Raw genomic sequence first — 19,645 nt, 5'->3', positions numbered from 1 at the left:
TACCTAATGCTACCAATTATTGTACGTAGGTACCTACCTACTTCATATTTTTTTACGAAACGGATCTATTAGATATCAGTACCCTTATTATAAATGCGAAATTGTGTTTTTTTATTGATTTGCCCTTCAATCACGTCCCAACGGTGCAACGGATTGACGTGATTTTTTGCATGGGTAGGTACCTATAGATGTACCTGGGGCATATAGGCTACTTTTATGATTTTTATTAATTATTTAAATTATCCCGCAAAGTCAAAGAGTTCCCACGAGATTTTTTAAAAACCTAATTCCACGCGGGTGAAGTCGCGGGCATCAGCTAGTAATTACATAAAGCAGTGTATATGATGCGGATAGTGGCTGGTAGGGTAACGCCAAAAACGCAATATGCCAATTTTTTATGGGTCTGTTAACTTTAAAAATGGCCACTTGAAGCGCTACATATTAGTAGTCTTGATATGACTTCGCCCATGTGAAATGATGGTTCAGACCTGGTATCCAACTAAGTGGAGATGAATAGAATACCTACGTACCTACCTATATTTTTAATTAAATAAACTTTTACAAGTCAATATCGTCAAAATAATTTACCACTGGTTCGGAATGCCATTCCAGCAAGAAACTAAGTAGGTAGTTGCTCTTTTCAAGTGGGCGGCGATGTGTTTAACAGACCGATCACATCTGATACATGATGCGGTAAAATCATCACGTCATTTAACAAAAATCTGATTGATCTGCTAAACACATCTCTGCTCTGAGATACTGTGTCTTAAGCTGTGGCAGCTTCTTCTTAACCGATTTTGATGAAGCGTGGCGGCGCAGTATAAAAACTAGACAGTTCTGCAAGTTTAATGTAGAGATAGGTAAGTTAGAAATAGATAGGTAAAAAACCAACAAAATTTTTCGTTGATTTAATTAAGCGATACAAATTGCACTGACTAGAAAAACAAAAATAGGCAAGTAAACCTATCTAATAAAACTCCCTAAACATTTAAATAGAAAACATTTAAATTATACATGGTAAATTCTTTTACATCGCTTCATTACGATGAAATTTTCTACGTAAAGATACATTGAACAAATGCGCACAAACGAAACGAAAGAGTCGAATTTCAAAATTCTTGTGAGGCCTTAAGAAAATTCTTTGCCTACGGCTCGTTTGACTGTGCGCGTAAAAATGCGACTTCATTTTAACAGTTGTATAAAACATTATCATTAAGGACTTGCGACATGGTCAAGCGACTTGACGTGAAGTAAGTACCTACGTACAGTACGATTCAAACATAAATGCGCCCCTAAAGTTTGCGCACGACGTTGCGCACCCGGCACCACACACATTTTGGGTGTCCGGGGTAGCGGGGAGGGTAACAGCGCACGTCTCGCAACTTCACGCAGACGCGTTTAAGTTTGAATCGTACTGACTGAAGGTAGATTTGTTTTGCTTGATGCGCGCTGCTCTCATACATCGAACACTGTCAAACGTCGCATCAAGTAAAAATATAAAATCGCATCAATCACGCGTCAAGCACGTAAATGCAAATCAAGCAAACATTGTAAACGGTCAAAATTCTTGACTCAAGCAAAAATCTACGTGATTGACGTCAAGCCGCTTGACTGTCTCGGAAGCTCTCTAGGTATCTACCTAAATATACATTCGAAATAAAAATCTGTTGATTTGCATATGCGTGTACTTATAATGCGTAAAAAATGACTTCTCACGCGCCATTTTAACTTTATGAGTCAAATTTCATGTTAAAATTAGGTACGATTTTAGTCATAGAGATTCCAATTGATCATAATCATTCCAAGATTCATCCAAGATTTTAGTCCTATTTTAAGGGTGAACCGTAGGTACCTTCTTTTGACACGATAGTTGACCCATTGAGTTAAAATGGCGTGTGAAAAATCATTTTGTACAGTCTATACTAAACTGAAGGTATCGTAAGACAATTTAATTTTTTCAATGTGAGAATAAAAATTGGTTCTTTGTCGCTAGTTTATATAAAAATAAATCAATCACTCTTTCACCCAAAATAGAGGAGTACGGAAGGCCATCTTCAGCCGTCCTGCATTATTTAATCAGTTAATATTATACACAATACCTTTATAATTAAAAAATATAATTGGATTTGGGAATTTCGAATAGGTATACTTTAATGCAATATCACTTCCTTCCTTCATAAGTGAAGGAAAACATCGTGAAGAAACCTGCATGCCTGAGTTCTTCGTAATGTTCTCAAAGGAGTATGAAGTCTACCAATCCGCATTTTGTCGGCGTGGTAGACTACGACGGCCAAGCCGTTCTCATGAAAGGAGACTCGTTCCCAGTCGTGAGCCTGCGATAAGTTGATGATGATGATGATCGAATTTAGGTAGGTAGGCCACATTACAATATTTGATATATAATGAGTATTTTTTTAGGATTTAGTACGGTCGTAATTTGACATGACATAGCGCAGAAATTTCAGCGGCAGCGGCGTTTTAAAAGCAACCCTTCCAGTCTCTTTGTTTTTGTTTTGATTTTTCCAATTTCAAGACCATATTTTAAAGTTACTAAAAGCTGAGCTGTTATCAAAAAATATGCTGCGCCTCGGCTCCACTCCACTCTAAAGGCATTGAGCAAATATGTGCGCGTGAGCGCTTTTTTCACTGGTTGTACTGAGTGGCCCTCCTTTTGCCTCTCTATTTTATAACAGAAGACAAACAGGAATGTAACGGAATAGAAATCAACTGAACGATAAATAACGAGGGGAAAAAACGATAGATCCTCATAATATCAGATGTTTAACCATAGTAAGACGGACAACAGTGATCCAAAAGGCACCTACAGAATCGTGAAATATGGAAAATAAAGGCTGGAATCTCAATCATACTGGAATAGACAATCTTACTTAACCTAGTCTAATACTGCTAATCTAAAAAATGCATTTGTGTGAAAGACTTTTATGTGGTAACACATCTTAATTTAAAATAATTTTATATAATTATTATATACAATTTGTACATAACAATGTCATGAATTAATTATTTGTATCTAAACAATAAGATATTGTAATGGAAATCATTGATAAGACAAAAAAATTGTGAATCAAAACAAACAAAGAATTAACGTCTTCGTACATTAACTATACAGATTCGGCATCGACTCGAACACTTAGGCTGAGATCTATATGTAGAGCGCACTTTGACTTTGCTCAGACTTAAGATTGAGTTAAAACGATACAGATTTATGTGAGAGATATAGCTCTGTCTCATTTTAACTCTGTCTTAAGTCTAAAGCAAAGTCAGAGTGCGCTCTATAGATCTCACCCTTAGACTTGATTCACAGTTAATGTGAGCTTGATATTGTGTTTCTTTCGATGGAACTTCCAATATTTAATTTAATTGAAACGCATACCGCTCGTGAAACACGCGTCGTATATTTCAATAACATATTTCAATGATGAAAACTCTACCTTAAAGACTACGATATAAAGTGCACATTTCCATACTATACTGAGAATCGAGTCTAAGTGGAGTCAGCGTCGAGTCTGTATAATGTGTAAAGACCTTTAACTATTTCATTACAATATTAATTCATAAATCTATATTTTTCAATGAAAAATCTAAATATACAGTCCGCGACAGGTCGAGATGGCAATCGGGGAATGAGGCGGGGCCCGGGGGGAGACCCCGCGCTCGCTGGCACCAGGTTAGCGCAGGGACTATTCCCTCCCTGATTACCATCTCGACCTGTCGCTAGCTATAGGTATTATCAGTTATTGTATGATTATGAACAAAGTAATTTGTGTTTTTTATACATATTTGCTAAATAAATAAATGAATTATGAATATCATAGTTTCGAAGAAAATCAGTAGGAATAATTTCTCCTTAATAATAGTTTTATGTTAACTTGCAGTAAATTATATTGCATTACGCTATTTTAAGGGCGTTAATCCACGGACCACCGCACGATACGACTAAATGCGGTAACGATTCAAAGCCTACAATTTTTCTATATTATTTTCGAACAATAGTTTGCTACAACACAGCACAACATCTTGCAATTTTTGCGAACGACTTTCTGGCTATTTCGTATGTTATTACATTATAAGCGCGCGATTGCCATGTCGTGTGAAGATCGCAAGCAGTGTGCCGTGCTGCCTTTGCTTGCGAAACCAAATCGTATCGTGTATAGTTCATTATAAAACGCCATAATACTACCCGAAATGAATAAGCCTCTTTTTTAATAAAATAACAATTACAACATAAAAATAATACTACTAAGCTACACTTGCGATTAATCAAATTCATGTCTTTTTATCGGCAAAAGCCTGTCATGGTAGCGTTTATATTTTGGATAACTAAATCACATACTTCATTCTCTGTTAGCCGTCTAGCTGTACTCCTCGGATCCAGTTAGTTAGATCACTGGACCCGGGGCAATCCAATACATTTTCGGTGGCGACTTCTGGAGTCAGCAAGCGCCTGGAAGCTGCTTGACCGGACAGATAGGCGCCGTGTACAGTGGAATAAAAGCTGCTGTGTGTGTGCTCTCCCGCAAAGAGCAACACAGGCTGAAACCAAGTGATATTTTCCTAAGGCATGAGAATTGGTATAGTGCTTGCAAAACAAGTGTCCAATCTAAAGTTGTTCTTACTGTTTTAAGTTTTTAAAAATCCTGTGGGAACTCTTTGATTTTCCGAGATAAAAGTAGCCTTTGTCACTCTCCAGGTAATGTCTCCTATAGCCATGCAAAAAATCACATCGATCCGTTGCACCCCTCGCATCTGTTTACCCGCCTTCTCCACTCCTGTCCCGCTGGCAAAAAACATAGTTTTCAAAGGCAAATAGGAATGTTAGTAGGATTTGAAAGCTGCATCGCGTCGGTTTAGTCGTTCCTTTTTCTGAGCGATTTAGTAGGTCAGTTTCTAAGTCACCATGATTTAGTAAGAAAAGCAGTTTAGCAATTCCTTACAGCATCAGCAGGGTTGAGGAGTCGGGTCCTCGAATTCAACGATAAAGTCTTTACTTGGTAATACCTCCAATCCAATATCAATTTAATTAACCAACAGTTTCTAAATTCCATCAGTTTTGGTGGTCAGGTCCCCTGCAGCATCAGAATTGAGGAGTTTGAACCCAATTTTTTTATGAGACAGTTCGCAAAGTTTCTTTATATATTAAAATAAAAAATTACGCAACTCGATTCAGAAATCTCGGAGATTTCGGTGTACATAGGTAGAAAAACACAACACCTTCATTTTGAAAGTCAGTTAAAAAAGTAGCCTATGTTACTTCTGGGTTAATCCTCTACTTGTCTGTGAAAGTCCCGTCAAAATAGGTTTAGCTGTTCCGAAGGTTTAGCCCGTTCAAACAAAGAGACAGACAGACAAATATTTTAAAGACGTTTGATTCAAATTTAGAGCCTCCTGTTCAAACTGAAAGGCCGCCTGTTCAAATCCCACCCGTTGCACTATTGTCGTACCTACTCCTAGCACGAGCTTTACAGCAGTCAGTCAGTCAGCAACTAACTTGGCTAATATTCTTAAAAAAAATATGATACAGTTCAAATAACCATATGAGATAATCATTTCGAAATTACAGACAGACACTTCAATTGTATTTATTAGTATAGAATAGATTATTTGTAATAAATACCTTAATGTAAGATTTCTTTCTAAAATTTTAAAACAAAATTAATTAACTAGTAGTTAGTCTTAAGAAATTAATTACCTTTTTGTCATGGACATTTCTAAATAATGGTTGTGCTAAACTTTCAATATCACTTTGACTGGCTCCAACAGCAATAGCTGTATATGCACCTCTTGTGTACGGCTGCTTTTTCCAACTGGTACTGGAAAAGTAAGTAAAACTTGTTATTTACCTGTTCAAACATAAGTAATAGAATTTACAACTGCTGGTTCTTTTTCCACTACTACCCACAACTTTGTCCACATTGATATAGGTTTTTTTTAATCTGCGGGAACTCTGTGGTTTTCCAGCCTATGTGTTAATTCAGCTATCTGATATCTCCATTCCAAATTTCAGCCAAATTGGTTCAGTTCAGTTATTGTGGCATGAAGGAGCAACAAACATCCAAACTTTCACATTTATAGCATTATAATATTAATTATACACATTGGTGCTTATTTGATTGTAGGTACGTGTATTTGGTTGTATACATCTCTAAACTGATTATTGTTAGTGCTATTCTTTTCATATCCCTGGGGAGAAGGATAGCTTGTAGAGTGTAGTCCTGTCAATTTAGTTTATTTATTATTTTATTTATTTCCACACAAAAAGAAAAAACGCTTACAATATTGGTTTCTTCATGCTCGTAAGCCCTGTCTGAGCACTGCACATTCCTCTGTAGTTAATACTTAGTCTAATATTCTAGGTAGGTATGTGTAACTATTATGAACAAATGTAGGTAGGTAGTTTTAAAATAAAATATGTTCGTTACATACGTTAAAATATGTTATGTATAAGGTTAATATAAGGTAGCACCATTATCAACATTGATAATATCAGTCTTATAAAAACACCATGTTATAACTACCTATTTATAATAAGGAGTAATCTTTTATCATCAATATTGTGCATATTATCATATTATTAAAGATTAAATTTTTTAAGTATACTTTACTGAGAATTGAGATACTTAACAATTTTTTTCGATTCTTGAAAGAATCATGATAAAATTACTCCCATAAAAATACCTACGCCATAAAGATCTGTTGTGATAAATTGTTTGATTACATAATTGAAATACAATGTGGCTAATTCCTTTGTACACATCTCTAACTAAACTAAAATATCACGTCTAAATCTATTGCTATCCCTTTCGTAATGTTGCTTGCGGAAAAGGAAAGCACTAGATTTAGACCTGTTAATTTAGTTTAGTTTAGAGATTGTGTACTAGAGAATCGGCCCCATTATGAAACAATGAGATTTCTATAAATAAAACTGTCAAGGTTTTACAAGTAATTATAAGATTTTACTAACCACACACATGTCTGTGGTTCTGGAACAAATGGGTCATTTAAAAATTTACGCAAAATCTTAGTGCATGTGGAGCCAACTTCATCCATTGACAATGTTTCCATATATTCTGCTTCCTTCCCAGACACCCAGCCTAACAACAGAGTCTCTGTTACCTTAACAAATGAATAAATCTTTTTAAACCATGACTTTGAAACATCTTCCTGAGCGTGAGGACTATCCCAAAGCAGCATGATTTCAGTTATGTCAGGATTTAAAAATGGTCTTTCATATTCTAAAAAAATTTTATCAACTGCATTAAATAAAAGTCTATCAATCGATTCTAACTTATACTGTGGCAATGCAGGCTCAAACAAAGTGGCCACTTTATCTTTTAAAACACCCAAGGGAATAGTACATATCACATGATTGGCATAGAAATGTTGTCCGTTTTCACACATAACTTCCACACAGTGTGCCAACTTTTTACTGGTTTTTTCAGTAGTATTTATAGGACTTTCACTGGAATCCCCTGCCTTCTCGGGGGATGCTTTTGAAATGTCTTCTATCACAGTCTGATCTGAATCTTCAGATTCCTCGCCAACCTCATCAAACTTTTTGGAGCTACCATGTTGCTCTGAATCCCATATGACTTTGGCAACAGGATGGTTTGTTAATATGTTATCGGGTGATATACTTTTTGTAACAGGTTCCAATATAGAACTGAATCCAGATGGTATCACAATATTACCACCCTGTAGTTCAGTGTAGCTACCTAATTCCAATAAATCAATATCATCCATACTGTTACAGCCAGATATACATGTCTCACGTTTTAGTAGACAATCAAATATCAATCGTCTTAGTTTTTTTTCCTCCGAATTCGGTAATCTTTCTAGATAAATAGCGGCTTCTAGATTAATATGTTCACCAACACTATGAATATCAGGAGGTGGAAGGTATTGACATAAGAAATATTCTTCGCAACGCCTGAGGAAACAGACGTACGCTTCATGTATCTCGTGTAGCAGTCCAAAAGGCACTTGCTTACCATCTTCAGTAGCTGCGATAACCTTGTGAGGCTTAGGTATATTTATTATATTAACGAGTCCATTTGCTGTCGCCAATTCGAATATTGGATTACCTAAGACGCCATGTATATAATTAGCTCCTAATTCCACATTGTGATTTTTCAACGGTACTGATATAATTCTTCCGCCGATACGTTTTCTAGCTTCTAATATTATGAAGTTTTTAATACCATTTTTCACAAATAAATTGGCAGCGGCTAGTCCAGCTATACCACCACCAATAATTATTACGTCATATTTATTAGATTCACATTTTTTACGAGATTTTATACTTTCGTCACCCATAATATTAAAAATAGAAATAATCTTTTAAATAATTATTTTTTGTCACAGTGACTGAGCTTTTGACGCTCAGTCAGCTGTTGTCAAACACAGAGTACATTATATACAGGCTCTTAACAGATAGAACGAATGTTGTTTGGTGTAAAAAATCTCTATAATTTTAGTTTGTGCAATTAGAACTAGATGGCGTTTATCAAAAAATAAATTACGGTGCGACTGGGTGCGGCAAGGCTATCTTGGCGCGTGGCGAAATTCGGAACTAACGGTGCCATCAAGTGTCCCCTTTGTTCTTGTTTAAATAGGTACCTACCTATTCGCCTTTGTTCTCCAACAGCGCCCACCTGTCATAGAGGTCATAGATTTATGAGTAGATTTAGACTTTTGGTTACTATGACTACTGACTAATGTTATTAGGTTGTCACGAAATTAAAAAGTCGTAATTAATTTATAAAATTGGTTTCTTGTATTTAATAATAGAGAATGCACTGATGTACTCGTAATCCACTGCTGATACTCTGCTCCATCTTATATAAGAGGTTATGGACCCATAAACGTGATTAAAAAGAGAAAAAATGAGTCATCACGTGCACATAGAGCCATTGAAACGTGAAAATTACGATACATGGAGGATCCATGCAAAAGCGCTATTGTCGAAACTTGGCCTTTGGAGATATGTTTCCAATAAAATAGTAAAACCATCCCAAGACGGTGATGAGTTAACTAAATATTTAGAAAAAGAAGGATTAGCTTTAGCCGAGCTATTACTAATAATATCACCTAGCGAATTAAAGCAAGTAAAAAATTGTCAAACAAGCAAAGATGTTTGGAATACGCTTGAAAGCATATATTATAGCAAAGGTCCTGCAAGAAAAGCAAGTCTATTAAAAGAGTTAATATTGAGGAAGATGAAAGATGATGATAATATTGTCGATCACTTGAATAAATTTATGGATATCGTCGATAAGCTAGCAGATATGGACATACCAATTAACAAAGATCTACTTAGCATAATGATGCTGTACAGCTTACCTCAATCTTTTGAAAATTTTAGAATTGCAATAGAATCTAGGGATGATCTACCAGATCCAGACAACTTGAAAATAAAGATAATAGAAGAAGCTGAAGCAAGAAAAAATATAGCTAGAACGAGTGAACAAAACTCTGAACAAGAGGCGCTATATAGTAGACAACGTGGCAAAAATAAGAAACATATTGTTAAATGTTTCAAATGCAAAAAGAAAGGGCATAAAGCTAATGAATGCTGGTCAAAAGTGGACCAAGGTAATAAAAATAATGCAAATCTATGTTGCTCAGAAGAAACATGCCTAAATACGTATGATAATAAAGAAAAAATGAAGAAGTGGTGTCTTGACAGCGGCTGTACGTCACATATGAGTCATGAATCAGAAAGATTCATTAATATGGATAAAGCTGATAACAAAACGTTAAGGTTAGCATCAGAAAACTGTCTTGCAAAAATCGAAGGACGTGGTCCAGCAAAACTTTACATTAATAAAATACCAGATCTAAAACTAACTGAAGCCTTGTACGTACCGTCGCTGACCACAAACCTAATGTCAGTTGGAAAGATAACTGATAAAGGTGGAACAGTCTTATTTAAACAAAAAAATGCTACTGTGATGCGAAATAATAAAATTCTGTTAAAAGCAGAGAGGCACACAGACGGTTTATACTACGTTAAAGAAAACTTAGAAGAGAAAGCTAATTACTGTGAAGCAAGTAATATGCAGCAATGGCATAGAAAGTTAGCACATCTTAGTGAAGGACAAATGCGAATAGCACTTGATAAGAAAATTATGGAAGGCTTAAAATTCAATATAAGTGACACAGTTAAAGACTGTGAAGTCTGTGCTAAAGGCAAAGCAACAAAACTGCCGTTTAATGTATCTAAAAATGAGCAACGAACAAATGAAAGATTACAAATTGTGCATACTGATGTATGTGGTCCCATGAGACAGCCATCGAAGGGGGGTTCCAAATACTTCATCACATTTACAGATGATTATTCAAGGTATACAAGAGTATATACAATGAAAACTAAGGATGAAACTCTAACAAAATTTAAGGAATTCAAAAATGAGGCTGAAAGATTTACAAAAAATAAGATAGTATGTTTACAAAGTGACAATGGGACGGAATACATTAACAATAATTTTGACAAATATTTAAAAGATAATGGCATCAAAAGGAGACTTTCCGCACCATACACGCCAGAACAGAATGGCTTAGCAGAAAGAAAAAATAGGACATTGCTTGATAAAGCTAGATGTATGTTGATAGACGCTAATATGAATGAAGTTTTTTGGGCTGAAGCTATTAATACAGCTAACTACTTGGCAAACCGTAGTCCTTGCACAAGTATTGATAACGCGACTCCATTTGAAAAATGGGTGAAGAGAGTTCCGTCTGTGAGACATTTTCACATATTCGGAACTAAGGCGTTTGTACTTAAAAAAGGAAAGAAAAACGGAAAATTTGAAGCCAGAGCGACACCTGGAATTTTTGTAGGATATTCGGAAAATCACAAGGCATACCGGATTTTCAACCCAAAAACAGACAATGTAATGATTAGCAGAGATGTCAAAGTACTAGAAAAAATGTATTATGAAAACGAGAACAAAGAAGAACGAAAACAAGATGTAGTTGATAAAAATGAAATAGAAATTATATTTTTTCCTGAAAAAGAAAATGTACAAAACAATGAAGGTTTGAAAGAACATGAAATTGATGAATCAGAACCGGAATTGAATAATAATGAAATATTTGTTGATGCAACTACAGAAGTAGATGAAATAGATCATGAAATGTGTACAGATAATGAAGTCGAACCGACTAGTTCTACTGATAAAAGACAGAGAAACGCACCAGCATGGCATCAAGATTGTGACATGGATGCTGAACAATCATTCCTCTGTGAAATAGATGAGAACAATGATGAATGGGAAGATGCAATAATAAGCGAGATTGAATCTCATCTTAAAAATAATACTTGGAAAGTTGTACACAGGAACGAAAGCAAGAACTTAATAGATAGTAAAATGATTTTAAAATATAAGTACAATGCAATGGGAGAAATAGATAGACGAAAAGCACGACTTGTGGCGCGTGGGTTTAATCAGAAAGAAGGAATTGATTACACTGAAACATTTGCACCTGTTGCGAAAATGAGTACTGTTAGACTACTTATTGCACATGCAATTGAAGATAAAATGAAATTATCCCAACTAGACGTGTGCACTGCATTTTTAAACGGCGATATAGATGAACAAATTTATATGAAGAAGCCGAAAAATCTGGATAAATATTTAAAAAATATAGTTACACACGGAAAAGACAAAGAGTTGATTAGAAAAGCAAAAGAAATGCTGCTAGATATAGATAGATATAAAAATAATGGGATATGTCAACTAAACAAAGCCATATATGGTTTGAAACAGGCAGGAAGACAATGGTTCTTAAAGTTACATGAGAAATTGTTGGAAATCGGATTTAAGAATTCTTCAGCGGATCCTTGCTTGTATATATTAGAAAAAGGAGGAGAAAAGCTATTTGCAAACATTTATGTGGATGACTTAATACTAGCATATAAATCAGAAATGTTGTTACGAGAAGTCAAAACAAAACTGCAAAAAGTTTTTGAGTTAAGAGATATGGGTTCACTCCATCATTGCCTGGGCATACAATTCACCCATGTAGGGGGAGAAATGACATTGTCACAGGAGAATTATATTGATAATTTAATAAATAAATTTAACATGGCTGAATGTAAGCCAGTGTCAACGCCCATGGAGGCTGGTCTGAAATTGGAGAAGGGTAAAGGAGAAACAGAGATGGAGAATATACCATACCAAATGTTAATTGGATCTCTAATGTACCTCGCTGTAGCCACAAGACCAGATATAATGTTTGCTGTTAGTTATTTGAGCCAATACAATACATGTTTTGATAATACACATTGGCAAGCTGCTAAAAGGGTGATTCGTTATTTAAAAGGAACGAAGAGTGTAGGTATCAAATATAAAAAATCAGGAATGGCATTAACAGGCATGGCTGACGCTGACTGGGCGGCATGTACCGTTGACCGTCGTTCATATACTGGTTATATTTTTAAGTATGGCGGTGGCCTAATCAGTTATGCAACAAAGAAACAAAGAGTAGTGGCTTTGTCAACAGCAGAAGCCGAATATATGGCGATGACAGAAGCAACTAAGGAAGCTTTACACTTGAAATATCTATTGGAAGATATTGGAGTTTTTCAACAAACTGTTCCGATCTACAATGATAATTTGGCTGCACAGATGTTAGCCAACAATCTAATGACTGGTAAGAGATCGAAACATATCAGTATAAAGGAACATTTTATACGGGATTGTGTTCAAAAGAAATTAGTAACCATCCGTTACAAGGACACAGAAAATATGGAGGCAGACCTTTTTACAAAGGCATTACCACAACCAAAGTTGTTAAAGCTTCTCAAGATGATAGGAGTCACTCAGACCCCAAGGTCATCGTGAGGGGGAGTGTCATAGAGGTCATAGATTTATGAGTAGATTTAGACTTTTGGTTACTATGACTACTGACTAATGTTATTAGGTTGTCACGAAATTAAAAAGTCGTAATTAATTTATAAAATTGGTTTCTTGTATTTAATAATAGAGAATGCACTGATGTACTCGTAATCCACTGCTGATACTCTGCTCCATCTTATATAAGACCACCTGTCAATTTTAATCAAGTGGCAACTGGCAAGAGAGCCTTGTCGCACTGTAGTCTGGCTGGTATCTCTACGATTTCAAAAAGTTTACTAGGTGCTAGAACTAGCCACAGAACACTATTACTCCTATGCTACTAGCTGAAGCCTGCGACTTCGTCCGCGTGGATTTTAAAAATACTGAGGGAATTCTTTGATTTTCCGGGATAAAAAGTAGCCTATTTCACTCTCCAGGTCTATATCTATACCCATAGAGTGTACGTATAGTCTATAGTATACCCATGCAAAAATCACGTCAATCCGTTGCACGTTGCGACTTGATTGAAGGACAAACCAACAAACAAACACACTTTCGCATTTATAATAAGGGTACTATAGCAACCTTGACATCCATGTTTGTGCTACATTTTAGTTTACGCCATTACGCAGTGTAACTGCATTCGTGATCCATCCATTCAACCTTTGTAGAAGTGTACTGCTGGGATATTCACTTATAAATTCATGCTAAATTCAACATAATAATATAGAGGATGCAGTACAAAAATCGTGTGTAAAGAAAAAAATAAAATTTAGTTTTAAATAATAAATTACAGGTTTTGTTTTATTAGCTCAACTTTTGGTACTGAAAGTACTTCTTTCAATGTATAAAATAATAAACAATGCGGCCGAACTAAGAATAAGACTGAATTTCTGCCATATTGCGACGTGTACCTAAGCGGGATTATAATTTTTGATTCGTATATTCTTTGAAGTCACTACCTATAAAAATAATATATATGAATCAAACCTGCACACGTATTGTACGTATAGCTATATAGTTGACCTAAAAAACTAGTATCCAAGGCCGGAAAAATTTAAAAATAAATTATATACAATACCTACTTACTGCAATTAAAACAGATAGCGCCACTACGAAAGATTAGCTGACATCTCTATTGCAGTATATATAATGTACTCTGTGATTAGCGCCAAGATAGCCTTGTCGCACCCAGTCGCACCGTTATTTATTTTTTGATAAAACGCCATCTAGTTCTAATTGCACAAACAAAAATTATAGAGATTTTTTACACCAAACAACATTCGTTCTATCTGTTAAGAGCCTGCACGGCTAGCATGGGCCGAAGATAAAAATTATATCCCCCGATTTTATCCACCGGACAGGAGATAACATTAACTTCTCCACCCCTCAGAGCACGGCAACAGGGGAGAGGAGAAGTTTATCCATGTTTGTCATTTCACGGGGACTCGGGGGACTATTTATCCACCGTCTATAGCATGGGGCCAAATAAAAGAAGATAAACTGTCCTTTTTTGACATTTGAGAGGGATAATTTTATCCTCGAGATTTGAGGTGGGTATAATGCTCATAGAACTTTAACTCAATTATTAAAAGATCAAAAAACATGTCTCGCGGTTTCTTTATTGTTTTGAAATAGAGAATTTAGAACGAAAATAACATGAGCACGTAATTAGTGATGGAAGTAATCCCTTTGAATTTCCCGACGCTGAGTTCCGACACTTGTTTCGGATGGACAAATATTATGTGCTGTACTTGTGCGAGCAGCTTAATGAAGCACTAAAGCCGATTAATTCGGTGGATGGATTCATAAAAGTAAGTACCTAAGTACTTACCTATTACCTAAAACCATCTTGTGCAAACGAATAGGTACCTACTTAGGTAGGTACCTACAAATAGGTCCTACATGCGGCTATTATCTATTTATTCTACGTCCTCACATCTATAAGACTCTTGGCAGATGGTAGTTACCAGTGAGATACAAGTCAAGGTCATGGGATGACTATTGCCCGCGACTTCATCTGTGTGGATTTAGGTTTTGAAAATCCTGTGAGAACTATTTGATTTTCCAGAATAAAAAGTAGCCTGTGTCCATCCTCGGGATGTAAGCTAACTCTGTAGGTACTAAATTTCATCTAAATCGGTTAGACTGTTGGGCTGTGAAAAGCTAGCAGACAGACAGGCAGACACACTTTCGCATTTATAATATTAAACTAGCGGCACGCTATGATGGCCGGTTTGACGTTTGTCCGCTCATGAAGTTCCGTATTAATTGATAACGACTTTGAAGGAAATAATTGTATTACTTTATTGACGATAGTGATGTGCAGAGATTCATAAATTTTATCGAATGTAGTTTTAGGTTTAGGACTCAAAATTTATTTATTAAATTGATTTCTTAAATGTATACAAGTGTAGAAAAATCAGTTTGCACCATTTAAGGGGTGAATGTACTTGTGAATATGAACAATTTTCACTATGTGGACAAACCTCTGAAATCGCAAAAAAATATCAATAAATTTTTAAAAATGGAATCTAATACGATCGTCACATAGGATCGCTGGCTAGCACAACTACTACCTCCGGCAAACTCGCGTCAATGCTCAATGCAAAACAAAGCAGTTTCGAATTGACGTTGCTTCGAAAAGTATAAACTGTCAGTGCAATGCGATTGTGATATAGTTTTGACCTGGCTTTGGATTTCAAATATTGATACTGCATTACTGTTGACCCTTGCTCGTTAATTTGGACTCTGTTCAAGCCCTTTGTTGTGGATTTCGTCGATATGACCGAACGTACGCAGAGAACTGTTCTAAATAGTCAGACACGTGAGTTCCTAATACGCCTTCGTAACTATTTCGATCGTGAAGCTCAAAATGGAGGGCCAATTTTACCTATAACGTCAGTGGTTGAACGCGTAGCTGATGCGCTTAATATTGGACAACGAACTGTTAGACGGATAACTAAAAAAAAATATGGCGAGACTGGCACAGAAGAAAATAAACTTCACACACCAAAAAAGAGAAAACGAGCAAAACCAGTCGTAGGCATCGATAGCTTTGATGCCGATGCTATCCGAAGACATGTTTACGGCTACTATTTACAGAAGGAGTATCCAACAAGAAAAAAGTTGGTGCATTCACTGAAGGAAGCTGGATTATTCTTCGGTGGGGAAAGTTCTTTAACGAAGATTTTGAAGACCATTGGATTTCGATACAAAAAATGTAACAAACGCAAAATATTGATGGAAAGATTTGATATAGCGATGGCAAGGTATACTTTTTTACGGCAAGTGAAAGAAATCAAAAATTGGCAAAATGTTGTGTTCTTGGATGAAACATGGCTTAATGCTAACCATACTGTAGGCCGTTCTTGGAACGATGACACAGCAGCATCTACTTCCAAAGTTCCTGTAGGAAAAGGATCGCGACTTATAATTTGTCACGCCGGAACCATCAACGGGTTTGTCGAAGGTTCTCTCATGGCTTTTGCGTCAAAAACCACTGGAGACTATCATGAAGACATGAATGGAGAAAAGTTTACTGAATGGTTTACCTCAATGTTGTGTAGCCTCCCTGAACCATCTATTATAATTATGGACAACGCCCCATACCACTCGATGCAAATTGACAAGCCACCTGCCCAATCCCAAAAGAAAGCTGATATCGTCGCATGGCTTCGTAAAAATGGCGTAGATGCAAACATGAATATGTTAAAAGCGGAATTAGTACGTCTTTTAAAAGAAAACAAACCAACCAAGATCCGATACGTCATTGACGAAATAGCATTAGAACATGGGCACAGAGTTATACGGTTACCGCCTTACCATTGTGAGTATAATGCGATTGAGTTGGTGTGGGCTCAAATTAAGGGATATGCTGCAAGACACAATACAGAACCCCCATTTACCACAAAAAAAATGCTAAAATTATTAGAAGAAGCTTGTGAACATGTGACTAAAGGAGACTGGGAAAAGGTTGTGAATAGAACTGTTAAATTAATAAGGGAAGATTATGAAAGAGATGTGAAAATAGATAATATTATAGAAAACGAACATATAATTATTAATGTATGTGATGATAGCAGTGACGACAGTGAAAATAGTAGTATGGACGAATCTGATTAATTATGGCCTTTTGTGGCACCTTTTTCGGTATCTTTTGTATTCATATGTTTCTTGTGTGCATATAAAGTATGTATATTCATTTTCGTTCAAATATTCAGTTCGTTCAAATAAATTAAATAAACATATACATTTTTGTTTTATTAAACCTATTTAATCAGGTACAAAAACAAAACTTAATTGTTTTTTGTTCGAGAATAAATTGACATTCCACATCACTATTGTAATGTGTCAAACCGGCCATCATAGCGTGCCGCTAGTGTAGTATGGATTATTGGAAATATAAAATAACACATGTCTCATTATAATAAAATCATTTATTTGAACAAAATAGGCAGGAGTCTAATTTAACAAAACAATTCTTAAATTAAAATACCTAACATATTAACTGAAACAAGTTACACACCTATATGATAGTTAAATACATATTGATACACAAACACAATAACACTACAAATTATAATGGTTCATCATAAGTGTTTTGTAAGAGTAAATATGTTAGCCTATTATACTTTATAGACCATTTCAGTATATCGTCTTACTCTTAATTTATTATTATTGAAAATCATTAATGTATAAATTGTATATTTCAGAATTCCAATGGAACAACCAAAGGACAGACTAGAAAATGTAACAAATAAAGAAATCTCACATATCTATGGATCAAACCAGACTGCTAACTGTTGCCCGACAATAAAAGGGAAAAAGGGATGGAATAATAAATACATATTTGCATTAAAATATATTTCTTTAAGTACCTATTACCTAAAACCACCTTGTGCAAACCCATCCTTATATCTACTACTACTACTAGGGTTCTGTAGGGTACCAATGGGACCCTATTACAGTCTCAGCTCTCCGTCTGTCTGTCTCTCCTGAAACGTAACAGGTTAAAGTTGAAATTTTGTATTTCTATTGCTGCTATAACAAAAAATAAGTTTCAAAATGAACCCTACAAATTTTGCTTTAAGTACTCTTTCTGTGTGTTTGAGTAACAAACAAACTTTTAGGCATAATATTAGGAATACCAATTAAAACAATGCTTATTTGGATGTACACAAATCTCAGATGTTAACTTAACAGATCTAAAAGTAGTGCTATTATCCTTAAGAAAAGGAAGTAACAAGTTTAATGTTCAATCAAACCACACTGCCATAGAATAACTTCCTATATTCATAATTATTTACAAATTACAAAAATGTACATAATATCCTCTACTTACTTTTATTCATTTATTGGCATTTATAGGCAAACAACTCGGGGCTATTGGTTTTATAAAGTACCCACTGTGTACAAAGTGGGTAAAAGAACAGTCTCACCGACACTTCAAAGATTTCCTGCCATAAGATAAAAAACATTGGCTTGATACGGTTATAAAGAAATTAGGTTAGTTTAATAGCTCAAACCATACTAGCTTAACCAATTTTAAGTGATATGAACTCTTCTCAGTGCAGTGTGCAGAACTGTTAGTTTTATCATCATCTCAAACAATAATGAAAATATTTTATGTTGATAAGATGTGTAGATAGGTACCTAACTTATCTATTCCAATAGGTACCTATACCTAAAGTTATTTTGATTTTGTTATACAAGACACACATTTAATAGAACTAAATTAATACACGCATCTCTCTGGCTGGCCCATTATGGAGTCTTCAGGTCCAATTCCTGTTGAGCATTCATGCCCAACAGTGATAATTAATATTGAACACTTATGTGCTCATATATGTGACCGACGGCACTATTGAGACATTTCCCGGTGGTCCTACATCCCGAGCTGCCTCATCATACTTGTCAGTCAGTGGCCAGTGCCCTTCTTCAAGTACATATTTCCATGTCTGCAAATAAAACAACAATTTATGCATTTCTTTGTCGCTATTTATGCATTTCAATTTTGTGTACTGACTAACTGACTAACACAAATTGTCTTTGTGATACTTACTGTGATAGCTAGGAATTTCAACTATTCGATTATTTTTTAATTTGGATAAGTAGATACCTAATTTAAAAGTGGAGTTAGGTTAAGTAAACACAATAACAATACATTATACACTGTGAATGTTTTTTAAACTATTTTACGGCTCCGGGTTCTAGCTCTTTTAAAATAAAAAGCAGCCACAGACGAGTTACGAGTAACGAAAACGCGCAAAATCAAAAGCACAGATAAAAAATAATAACACTTTGACATTAGCCGGGGACTAGTCTTTCCCCGCCTTATCACCGGGGATAATTATATCCAACCCTGTGCCCATGCTCGGAGAGTGGAAATAACTATCGGAGGGGATAAAAATTTTATCCTTTCCTCGGGGAGAAAATTTCCCGGCCCATGCTAGGCCTGCTGTTGACAAAGAGTATAATACTAGTACTTAGAAATTCTTTGAATAATATAGGTACATGTTGACATTTTATATTTTACCTGTTGTTTTTTTTTTTTTTTTCATCACAGACTACGTACTTGGGTGCAGTGGAGTTTTGCGGTTTTTCCGGTGTGTCAATCACTGAACCGAGAGCTAAAGTTGCCCGCTGTGGTTACCAGCACGTTGCCAGTATAAAACATTTAAGGCTGAAACACATGTCCAGTATCCCTATAATCTGTGCACATGTCCCAATTTATGAAATCTTGGTTGTGTGTATAGATAATTACCTATTAATTATTCAAGATT

The 19,645-nt window shown here is 35.5% G+C and overlaps 2 protein-coding genes across 2 annotated transcripts in view; one reads left to right on the top strand and one right to left on the bottom strand.

The window, feature by feature from the left end:
- Positions 1-19,645, top strand: part of Cul5 (cullin 5) — a 192,022-nt gene that overhangs the window by 149,429 nt on the left and 22,948 nt on the right. The gene's annotated exons all lie outside the window — the stretch shown is intronic.
- Positions 894-8,411, bottom strand: LOC117986419 (peroxisomal N(1)-acetyl-spermine/spermidine oxidase). The gene is made up of 3 exons (XM_034973252.2): positions 6,983-8,411; positions 5,711-5,831; positions 894-4,554 (listed from the first exon to the last, which is right to left on the bottom strand). The coding sequence occupies exons 1-3, from the start codon at positions 8,332-8,334 to the stop codon at positions 4,366-4,368; spliced, it is 1,662 nt and encodes a 553-aa protein (XP_034829143.1). The 5' UTR covers positions 8,335-8,411; the 3' UTR covers positions 894-4,365.

This window comes from Maniola hyperantus, chromosome 11, assembly GCF_902806685.2.
Source record: "Maniola hyperantus chromosome 11, iAphHyp1.2, whole genome shotgun sequence".
Classification (NCBI taxonomy): domain Eukaryota; kingdom Metazoa; phylum Arthropoda; class Insecta; order Lepidoptera; family Nymphalidae; genus Maniola; species Maniola hyperantus.
This window is presented reverse-complemented; position numbering and strand designations above follow the sequence as displayed.